This window comes from Corvus brachyrhynchos, unplaced genomic scaffold (genome assembly GCF_000691975.1).
Source record: "Corvus brachyrhynchos isolate BGI_N302 unplaced genomic scaffold, ASM69197v1 scaffold14, whole genome shotgun sequence".
Classification (NCBI taxonomy): domain Eukaryota; kingdom Metazoa; phylum Chordata; class Aves; order Passeriformes; family Corvidae; genus Corvus; species Corvus brachyrhynchos.
The window spans coordinates 10,878,946-10,890,891 of record NW_008239110.1 but is presented as its reverse complement, the minus strand read 5'-3'; the positions used below and the strand labels follow the sequence as shown (position 1 = coordinate 10,890,891).

Here is an 11,946-nt window from a genome sequence, read left to right as displayed (position 1 = left end):
GAATAGATGAGGGACAGGATATATAAGAATGGAGGGGAGCAAGATTTCCTCACTTTTGCAGTAATGAAATCTGCTGAACTGCCTGTGGAACCACAGACCTATTAATGGGTGATGTGCAAAAGGTGCTTTTTAGATTCATGCATCTACCTTTGAACAAATAATCTCACACAACAATTTTACAATTTTTGCGCAACTTTACAATTCTGTCATGTAGAACAAACCTCTTCCTTTTTCCTTCCTTTTTGCTGATAACAGATTCTGGAATCTTCTCTGGAGGAAAATTAATTCAAATATCTGCATAAGAGCAGTTGCATTGCTTACTGTCAAAGATGTAACTTCAACCACAAAGTGGTCATGCTGTTTTCAGCACTTCTGACCATGAATCTTGGCCAAGGAAAAGATCTTTGGGATAGCTGGGATAGTGGACAGAAACACAGGCATGCCCTGGGGAGGGCACAGTATGAAACCCTGCATGACACAGAGGATCTCAGTTGCTACGGGTTCCTTGGTAAAGAGATACTGGATGTGCTGAGTAACATTCAGGTTCCTGGTGGTCAGGGCACTTCCCACACCACTGACATTAAAAAAGCCACCTTGCCTATTTCCTGCTCTGTTTAACACACCAAGCCAAAGGAGGCCGAGTATCTCCTCAGCTCCAGCCAGCCTGAGCTAGTCCTTTCCTTCACCCGGAACACCTTCAACGCCACCTGTTCCACCTGCTACATGTTTTGAAAACACCAGAAAGGTCTTTGCTGTGTCTCTTATCAACAGATGGATTCTGTGATTAAGCACACAGAACATTTGTGCAGGATTTAGCAGTACATCCCACTGCAGTCCGAACTAACTCGAGTTAAGGGCATCCTGAAGCGATGCCTGGGTTACTGTGATGGTAGTAAAGGGTGCTCCAAGAGACGGGTTTTATTCCGTGCTTTTAGCATGGTGGATTAGCCCTTCACCAGTTCTGTTGCCCTTGTTTGGACTATTTTCATAGAATTATAGAGTCATTAAAGTTAAAAAAAGACCTCCAAGGTTATCAAGTCCGACCTTTGACTGAATACCACCATAGCCACTAAACTACATCACATTGTGTCAACAGTCAGGGGAATTCCACAGAGAAACTTTGTAGGTGTCATAATACATTCTGTTTTGTGGTGAAGAACAATAACACATGGCAACAAAGACCAGCCCTTGGTCTTTATCTAGCTACATTTTTAATTTTTCATATATTTGCATGCAAGCTTGCAGAAAATATGCATGGATTTATCTGCTCGTTTATCTAAATTCCAATCAAATACTACTGCTACACTTCATTAAAAACAAGGCACTTGGAAATGCACTGTTTACAAATCGGAAATAACATAAATAAACCAGACTGAATAAGGGCTAGACCTTTAGACAAAGAGAAAGCTCTCATGGGAATTAAATTCCTGATGAGAAACTCTGGAGACTATGGGTTTTTTTCAAAGTATTTTTTTGGATCTCTGGGATTAAACTATTCTGACCCTAAAATTCACTTTCCATTTCTTTACTTTCATGTTTACGCTTACATTTATTTTGTAGTAATGCAATGGATATGCTACATTGCCATGTATTAAAACTTCTGTCTTCAAAGACCTTGGTACTTAATAGATCACACTGTGCTTTGAGTTGGAAGGCATATTGGGGCATTTCTAAACATGACAGTCTCACACTTAGTCTGGAGATCTGTCATGTTTCAATCCTGAGTGGTACAGATGAGTATAGCCTAAACATCTCTGCAGAACTGGGCTGTAAATTACTCTGGTGTAAAGCAGAAAATAATTTAGTTTTCTGTTTCCTAATTTCTCATTAATGAGATAGAACTGGATGTGGCACCTGTGCAGAGACCTTTTTTACTACCTCACTTCTTGTAATCATGATATTATGAATCACCTTTCATTAACCTACAGATATATTCACAGACTCTAATGGGAACTATGCTATGTACCATCATCATCATCATTATTATTATCATCATCAGGTTTTTATTGTGCCTGGTTGATGATTTGGGAATGCTTTCATGTGGAAATAATGATGTTACCTTTTTTAACAAGGTATTGTCTCAGGAACAATGAGAAAACATTTGCAGTCTTTCAGGACATAAAGGGAGCTTACAAGAAAGATGAAGAAAGACTTTTAAGCAAGTCTTGTAGTAACAGGACAAGAGGCAATGACTTAAAAGTGAGAGAGAGTAGATTTACATTGTATATAAGGAAGACATTTTTTATGTTGAGGGCAGTGAGGTACTGAAACAGGTTGCTCAAAGAAGCTGTGGATGCCCTATCCCTGAAAATGTTCAAGGCCAGGTTGAACAGAGCTTTGAGCAACCTGGTCTAGTGCAAAGTGTCCCTGCCCATGGCAGGAGGTTTGGAACTAGATGATCTTTAATGGTCATTTCAGCTCAAACCATTCTATATGTCTAAGAATCTGCTGCCCTTATTCAACTGCTTAGACAAATGAATGTGAAAGAATTCCGCAGCCAGATAAGTACACTTATTCTACTGATTTAGAAGAAGCAGCATCTGCATTTCAATGTATTAGAGGAAGGATTTTAACAATTTGGATATTAGATGCCAGGAAAAATATGATTTTTTGTGTCACTAGGAGTGACACTGAAACAGAGCTTTCCCAGTGGGTGAATGAAATTTACATAAAGGAATTGATGTGTGAAAAGAAGGAAACCATTCTAATGTAAAACCAAACCAAACCAACCAAACAAAAAAACCCAAACCAAAGCAACAGACAAAAAAGCACTATATGCATTGGACTCAAACTCCTTAAGTTCTTTTTTCTTGCTGCCCCTCTGGATTACTTATAAATTACATAAAACCTTTTTTTCTGCTGGAAGAAGGGGAATCCTTAGAACAACATGTAGTACAAGGTTTTATACTTATTCCTTCAGACTTTAGAGTGGCCCCATGTAACAGAAAAGACTGGTACATATCCCTATCTTTTAAACATGGAAATATTTAAGTATACTTCTAGGAAAATACTAACTTTTTTTTCTTTTTTCAGATAAAATTTCCTTGCTTTTCTATGAAATCATTAAATTTCTGTCTGGCAGTGTGGCAATAACCATTTCATCTCTGTAGATCATGATGGAAGTACCAGAAAATTGCAGAAAATTGAATGTCTGAAGATCTACTGGAGAAAATATCTAAAAATCTCTGGCAACAAGTAAAAGAAAGAAGCTGAAAAATTCACCTAGCTAATGTATTTTTTACTCTGTTCTTGGTTGATTCTAGTAAAATTTTGCTGTCTTTTGACTAGCTGCTGACATAACTTGTTTCTTCTTCCAGTTAGTGGAGGTCATGATAGTTGTTCTATCACCCTCAGCTTTAAAGACTGGGTAATTGCAAAGAGATTTAATACCAAACTTAAGATCAGCTGTGGGTTTATGTGCTGGTAGCTGTTTCATATTGTATTTCTAAAAAATGTGTATAAGCAGAATGCTTGTGAGAGTAACTGCAGATTAGTGGGTTTATCCATCCTTGAGGTATGTCTTCAAAGACAGTTTCTTGTCAGGGAACAGAAATTACTTACAGCAAAATTTTCTTTCCTATTTTCTTGTTAGTCAAAGTCAGTAATGCAGTATTTTTATATATGTAAGCTGTCCTTAACCAACAGTGCACAATATTCTGTAGGAAGTGTGTAGACCGTTATGTTACTCTACAAAATTAGAACAGTGAACTTTTCAATAGTAAGAATTCCCAATAGTTTTAATGTGTGAAACTTTTTTTTCTTTTTTTTCTTTTTTTCCTCAGTCTTTGAATCTGAAGGTTGAAGTCAGCCTCCAGAGTGACTCGTGGATTTGCTGTTTTGGGTTCTTTTCCTTATCTGAAAGGAATTTTTATGAGTGTCACCTGTTCTGCCTGTACTCTCTTTGCAGGTGTATGTTTACTTTTATAACACAATCAGTTAAATCTTGTAAGGTGAACTGAAATCATTTAAGATCTGAAGAGAAAACCAAAGTAAATTAAAAAGTCCAGAATAAGGGTGACAATGACAACCTTGAATCAATAAGCATCATACCTGGACTGAGCTAGCTAAGGCATAAAACCTGTCTACCTCCCGGAATCTTGTTCCTGGCCTGCAGAGCTCCTCCTTCCTCCTACAGAGCTGGGTAAGGAGCTCCTGACAGCTTATCTCCTGTACAAACATAAGGAGATTTAGGTTCTCAGAAGCAGAGTTCCCCAAGACCTGCTGTCTGAGCTCAGGACTGCCTACAGTAGTTTGTCCTAAGAGGAGCCTCAAATCCTCCATAGATGCCAAACTTGTGTGTACAGTTTGGCATCTATGGATACCTATACTTCCCAGACACTACTGAGTGCGTCATTATCACAGAACTACGTGATAGATGATGTGGGAAGGGACATCTGGAAATCCTCCAGTCCAATCCCAAAGTAACTTTCTCTGTGTCAGATAACTGAGTATTCAGGGAGAAGCTTTGTACTTGCTCAGATATGTGGTTTCAAGACAGTGACAAGATGAAGATTTATGAAATTGGGGAAGTGAAGACCTGCTCTTTTCCTGGTGTGCCCTTCTAGGTCCTGTCAGCCAGCACATTTGGGAGACATGGACTTGATTTTCTTCTCTATCTGAAGAGTCTCAAATCCATGTTTTCCAAAAGTGTTCTCATTAAAGTATGCTGAGGGAGGAAAGCAAATTATTTCTCTCTTCTTTTTATGCTGATCTTTGCATAGAGTTGAACATTTGGGTGAGTATTTTCATGATACGTTTAATTTCCCTTAATTTTCATTCCATTAAAATTTGGGTCCACCTGACTTTCAGTTCCTGCTTCCAAAACCTATTTTCATTTCTTTTATTCAAATTACTGTTTAATACTACCAGTTCTGTTTTACCTCCAAAATTACTGAAGAGAAATTATTTTTAAGGGAATTTATGTGGGACAAGCAGTGTAAGAGTTAAAAAATCACTAAGTGCTATTTGCAAAAGTGATTTAAGGAGAATAAGCACAGGGTCACCAAGATGGCTATCTCAATTTATGTGGTTATCTGTCCCTTTAACAGCCAACACTCTCAGATCCTCCACAATCAATACCCTTGGAGATGTCTAAAAACTGTAACCACTAACATTTTAAAATTCTTATCAACCTAACTTTATTTTGAACTGTGTTCCTTATTAATAATGCTGAAATGCTTGGCACCAACTTCACACCTGCTTGCCATTGGCATTTTTGTGTGAGATGATCTCCAGCCCGACTTTCTTGCTGATAGGCATTTCCAAAACATGCCAAATATACTAGGCAATACAAGCCCAGGAATTTCTGAATATGCTGAGTCTCTTAGGAGGGTTCTTACTGCTCAGGCAAGAAGGGCTTTCTCAAACAAATTGTCAATGACATTCCCGTAAGTAGGGGACACTGGGAGAAGAAAGATTTGAGCCCCCTCCTTTATGTAGCAAAGATCTCACTCTAGTGTTGTGAGCAGTCACAGGCAGAAGGACCCCTGGCCTTCAGCCTCTCAGGAGAAAGCCCAAATACCTAAGCTAGAGGTTTTCTTTCCCTCTGGGTGACCCTTTCACTACAAGCTGGGACCAAATATTTGCATTGTCAACAGATGAATGACATTTTTGCTCTCTTGTTTTTCAATTAAGAGAGGAGGAGATGGAACAAAGGAGAGAAATAAAAGCTGGTGAAAAATTCTGAATATGTCATCCCAATAAGCTCATTCCTACCATGTTGGCCTTTATGAAATTGTCCTGCATCCAGCATATGCAGCTGACTGTCTTGGCTGGGTGGGATAAGATCAGCATTGCTTTATTATTAAAAAAACCCCAAACAAACAGGTAATTTACAAGTAAATTCAATTTTGGAATGGCAAAAAACATTTTATGTCTACATCAGAAAATTCAAATCCCCTTGATTTTTCACATCAAAATTGTATTGACTTGAAATTTCATCTAAATATATTCAAATACCAGAGAAAAACTAAGTGAAACAAACATACCTGAAGCAAAAAAAAATATAGGTATTAGTTCAAATGTAGGCCCTTTCACAACTGTGTTTTAATTTCTTATATCCTTTTTCTAGGATAAACAGCAGAGGTGCACTGAACATGCACAACATGGACTATTGACTGAAACCCTTTTCGTAAAACAAATTGCTGTCAGACTGCCCAGGATGTCCTTGACAGTCCAGGGAGGAGGTTGAAGGCACTGCCATGCCCCAGCATCTCAGTTTTCCACCAGAAGTGATCCAACAAGGTTATTTGCATCAGGGGAAATTCAGCTTTCAAGGAACATCAGGAGGCACATTACAACATTGTGACCTGATAAAGAAAAACAGGATTTGTCCTTCCCATCCTGCAGCTCAGCTGACATCCTCTAGAGGACAAACCCAATGAACTTGAAAATTGAGTTAGTTTGTTTCTCAGGAATTAATGTGAACTGTTGGCTTCTATCCAAATTCCATTTCACTGTTGATGTATTTTTAATTTTTATCTTTGTTTATTTTTTATAACATACCACGAATCAAACAAATGGATATTTGTCCTCCCATTCTTTAATTTTCATATTTAATATATAGGTCCCAATAAATAGAAGAATTTTTTAAAGGTACTTGAAATTAAGTAATGAAATACCTGCTTCTTTTGGTTCTTTCCCCACTGTTTAAACTTCCTTAAAAGAAATTTAGTAAATCAGAATCACTGGGTTTAACGCTATGGTTCTATTGATCAAGAAAGGTGGCAATCTTAACCAATATTTAATCTTCTTAATGCAAATGATGGGATTTTATTTGAATGTTGCTGACTTCTTCAAAAAGGACAATTTCCATTGTGTCAGGGTGAGTCCTGTCTCAGTGGGGGGGAGTTACCCTACTCCTCTGAATAACGGTGAGAATATCCAAATTATTCCTTTCTTCCCTTAGCTATTGTGCATGCCTGGCAGAGGATTTTGCTATCTGTTCTATGTTGGTTTGGAAACAGCACAATTAAAACCAGTTTAAAATAGAAAGTAATGAAAAATATCTTTCTCCTTTAACAGTATCTGACTGAATGGGCTTCAGAGAAAAGATATTCGTGTTGGAACCTAAGCTATTATCTTCTCCATGAGAAACAACAGCTAGCACAAAGAAGTTCAGCCAAAATGTTGGTCTTTGTTTCATGTACAGTGTAGTCTCTCTTTGCTGGACCAAGCAACTGAGAGCTGCAAAAATTCTTTCTGCACAAAAGCCGTAACCTGTCCAGGTCTAGAGGCTGCAAAGACAGGAGGAGCAGGTGGTCCATTTACAGGTGTCCCCTGCTGTGAGGGTACACTCTGTTGGTCTCATACTGAAGTCCCCCAGCTTCTCTTGTACATTTTGAATTGTGGGTCCTTTCAACACTTTGACAAAAATTTATTAGGCATAAATTTACAGGAAGCCACCTGAAGAATTAGTGCTGAGGTCTTGACAGGGCCATCCTCCAAACCCCACCAATTCTGGTGCTTCTCAAATTCCAAGTGGAAGAAGTAACCATTTTGGCATGGCAACAGGTAACTTTGGGGCTCACAGTGATACTAAGAGGACCTCTTTGTCTCCCACAAGATCCTCCAGAGTCTCTTACTGTTCCCCTGTGGCTTTCACAGTGGCTTTGGGATTGTTAGGTGCTGTTTACCGTCTTTGCACAGTCCACTAGAGGCAGCTTTCAGGAGATGATGGTACTTCAAGAAATTCCCCTGAATCTTATGCTTGAATCTACCTGCCAGGAAATACTCCTATGCTGACAAATGTGAAAGTCTAGCGTTATGTCCATGATATGCCACTAAATTTGAAACAAGGAACACTTTGTACTATAGAGTTATTTCTATTGCATTTAAGTGCCAAAGGAAAAGGATATTTGCAAACAGTTGAAGTAAATTCTGCAATACTAGGTTAGGCTGAGGTATCTCAGTAAGACTGCTGTGTACTTCTCATCACTAGTAGTAATTATGAGATATAGGTCTTGAAAACAAACAAAACCAATAAACCCACTTTCTTTTGAAAATACGCTGTGACATAAAATCTGTTTAGTTGACTTGAAAGTACACCTCTTTTTATGGTGTTTTTATAAATAACATGAAATTAAGCACCAATTATATGTGATGTTTATTTTGTCAACTTCCACTTTCCAAAGTGACCAAGTAAGGATTTTTTATTTGTAGGTAAAATCTTCTTCTATAGAAATCAATAGGTTTTTAAAGACTGGCCAGAGTAAAGTTCCTTTTCTGCTTCTAATCATAAATTGAAGTTTCAAATGATCGGTACTGTATTTCAATTGAGTCCTTATTACAACACTTAGTGTTAAACCCTTAGAAGTTACATTTTATACTAATATTTCTCATGACTTGCTTAAGGAAATGTCTAGCTCCAGTCTTATGCTTTAGTTACATCTAAATATACACAAGTTTTATATACAGAATTACATACAAGGTAAAGGAAACACTAGAGTGTGTGGAACCAGGTTTCAGGGTGCATTACATGGCTGGCAAGGAATGAGTACATGAATATTTGCAGGCCAGCATCTGACTACAGTTAATGCTGTTATAAGTCAAGAGGAAAACCTTTGGAATAGTTGGAATTTTTGTGAGTCAGTGCAGAAGCTGAATAAACTGGTATCAACATCTGCCCATAAATATATGTGGTCAGATACATTAAAGAAAAGACAGGATGATGTTTACTACTTGCACTGACCCAGCAGTGAGAATGGAACGAAAGAAGGCAGATGAAAGAAACACAAGCTGTTATATTATAATAAAGAAGACAAATGTTTACTTAACTAGGGATTAACATTTGCACTTGCAAGTATTTTGTCTGTTGCATTTGCATTTACAAGAAATATCTTGGTTTAAATGGATACTCCTACTACAAAGAGACTATTGAGAAAACAAGCAAAATATAATAATTTGAATAATTCATATGGTATGCATTATGCTTATCAGAAAGAATACATAACAGATATCTCATTTCTTATTTTGTTTGCCAGTAAATAAACTTTGGTTCAAATTTTCTATGTAAAACCTAGATTTTATACAATCACAGACAATAAGTATTATGACTGAACCTGTTCTTTTGGGAGTGTTTTGGCATATTGCCAAAAGAAGCAAAATCTGAAAAAGCCATCGTAAGAAAACAGAGAAATAAACCAATGTTGGAAACAGAGCAGGGTTATTGTCAGATCTGTGTCCCTGACATGAATTGGTATTGTTTACTAGTATAAGTTGTGTTTCTGTCCTAAGGATTTGATGTTTAAGGTTTGGGTTTACAAAAGCTGAGAGTCCAGCTTCTGCTTCTCTTTTCCCCCAGTTCCTTTCTGGCACAGTATCTGATTCCTGTGAATCTGATGGGAGCAGTGGCGGTGAGAACAGCCACTTCCCATTCCTCCCACAGCACGGGAGCTGCTGTTTGTGTGCTGGTGTCCTCAGTCAGCAGGGGAAGAAAGCAAAAACTAGGACTAATGTTATTGTTTCCCACTGTTCTGTGTTTATCTCATTAACCAGCAGCAGACTTGGCCTGGTTCATAAATACAGAACCTGATCCAAAGCCCACTGAAGTCCTGAGGACATGTGCCTCAGAACCATGAATATTAACTTATCCAAACAATTTTTATACAAGGATTTTAAAACATATAGAAAAGGGTTGAGAGAAAAGCAGTCTTTTGGTAGTTTGGGGCTGGGATTTTTGAACCAGAGTCTGATATAAAGGACACTGTGACAAGGGGTCTTTTATATTTTAGCATTCTTCAGACCAGACTCTTAAAACATTGTCACAGCAGCATCGCTATTACCATATTACATAATTGCTTCTTTGCACCCTGCACTCAGTTGTAAGGTATTCAAAACAAGCCAAAATTTATACCAAAATATTTGCCACATGTTTCAGATAAGATATCATAAACTTTGAACACAGCATAAGAGATTTAATGTCCAGCATTTCCTTTTAAACTCATTTATGTTTCTCCTTCCCTCTTCACTCTCACACCCCTGCACCCTCGCGTTTTATGTGACAGCACTGCTTTAGTACCTTCAATAAAATAGCCTTGGCCAGTGAGGCAAATACAAGCACCTTAGAGGTGTGACCAACTTTTGAGTGCAGCCTTTGTCCTTCACTGCTCTTTACAGATGACACAGAAGCCCGTGTTGGTGCTGCAGCTTGATTGACTCAAAGCTGGGAGTGAGTGAGGAAAACAGAAACATGGCATTTGTTATCTTTTTGATCCCCTGCTTTGTGATCAGCACCGACATCGCTTTCTCCTGCCAGAATGCTGACGATTTCGTGGGTGCCAGTGCTCCGGGGGACATCATTATTGGAGGTTTGTTTGCAGTTCATAGCGAAATGCTGCATCCAGAAGATCCCATCAAGCCAGTGATTCAGAATTGTGCTGGGTGAGTAATCACACATATGGCAAAGAAGAGAGTGCTGACATTGGGCATGTAGCTCTTCTATTAAGGTCAACAAGTTCTGGTTCTCTTGCTTTGCTTACTCTTAAAAAATTCTTTGGACATCAGATACATTTCATGTAAATTAATACAAAGTATGGCAAAGTTACAATTAAAAATAGTGTGGCTGACTGAGGAAGGGAATGAGCATTTTATCCTATTTCAATCTTCACAGATAATCAAATAGCCTTGGAGGTTTCTGCTATCATCTGATTACCATGGAAATGCTAATTTGCTATAGGTCTGAAGGACTCTGCTGAGCAGCTATTCATTATTTGTTATGAAGCTGAACCTACATGATTTGAACACAGGCTAACTATTCCATTTTACCTAAGCCTGTTACAGTGCGGATACTGCAACACGTGTATCAGACAAGGAGGCCCGTGGAAAAGAAATATATATGGACTGATTCTTGATAGATGTTTCAGAGAGATGTTTATTTCTCCAGCCACATGGCCGGGATCTGCTGAGGAACTGCCACAATCATAGGACCCGAGGGTCCTTGCCCACACAGGGGAACACAAAACAACCAATGGGGAACGAGGCTGACCAGGGGCTAGGAAAACCCTGTGCCTCCCCGCCAGGGCCCCTCTCCCAGGACCACATGGTGGGGGGGAAGGGACCCTGACCTTTCACCTGTTTATTTTTAACAAAAAGAGATTTAAAACTTAACATTGAAAACAATTGGATAAACATGAGATAACAAGGACAGTTTCAAAACAAAACAAGCCACCCTCCTGAGTCTTTAAATGTCCAAACAGATTTTCTGGAACATATTAAGGCTGACAGAAGGCAGACAGGACTCTCCGGACATGCTTTGTGGGGAAACTGAGGCAGGAGAGGGTTTCTTCCGTTTGTACCTGTTGCAACTCTAAACAACAATAGTTAATTTCTTCCCTCCCCCTCTTCATCCCCCACTCGGCATTGAAAAGGGATTTCTGGGGAAACAATTGGCAAAGGCATGGTTTTGTGAGGGAAACCATGGGTGAAAAAACAGATTGGGAATACACTGGGGGTAATAGGATATAGGATAAAAGGGAAAGGTGGGATTAGGAAAGGGAGACTGTAGGGGGGAATATGTCTTCTTGGTTGTCACATCTTGTTATAAAACCATAATTTTGTTTAACATTATACCATTTTACTATTCCTAAAACCTTAGCTATGGTGATTTTTTCCTTTTTCTGAGTGGCTGCTGTTTTCTGTCTCGTTGTGTTTTTGCTTTCTCTTTCACTTTCGCTTGCTCCCATGTTGGAGCTGCCAGGGTTGTCAGTGCTGCTGGGGCCGCCGGGGCTGCTGGTGCCTGTGTGCTCTTCCCGGGGTCACATTCGGGGCCATGCAGGCTGGGCTGGGCTGTGCCGCCCCGCTCAGCTCCCCGAGTGCTGCCGCCTCTGCTCTCAGCTGTGCTGCCGCTGCCTGGCGCTGCACCCACGTCTCAGCCAGGCCCCTGAGCAGCGGCCCCCCGCGCCCTGCTCCAGCGCGCATTTCGGTTCGGCACGGCTCCGCTCCACTGCC

The 11,946-nt window shown here is 39.4% G+C and overlaps 1 protein-coding gene across 3 annotated transcripts in view; it reads left to right on the top strand.

Annotated features, from left to right (window-relative positions):
* The first annotated feature begins 10,189 nt into the window (after positions 1 to 10,189).
* Positions 10,190 to 11,946, top strand: part of GPRC6A (G protein-coupled receptor class C group 6 member A) — a 13,420-nt gene continuing 11,663 nt past the window's right edge. For all 3 annotated transcript variants that reach the window (XM_017739473.1, XM_017739472.1, XM_008637792.2), the window contains exon 1: positions 10,190 to 10,380. In XM_017739473.1, the coding sequence (XP_017594962.1) occupies positions 10,190 to 10,380 (191 nt within the window). The remainder of the gene's footprint in view (positions 10,381 to 11,946) is intronic.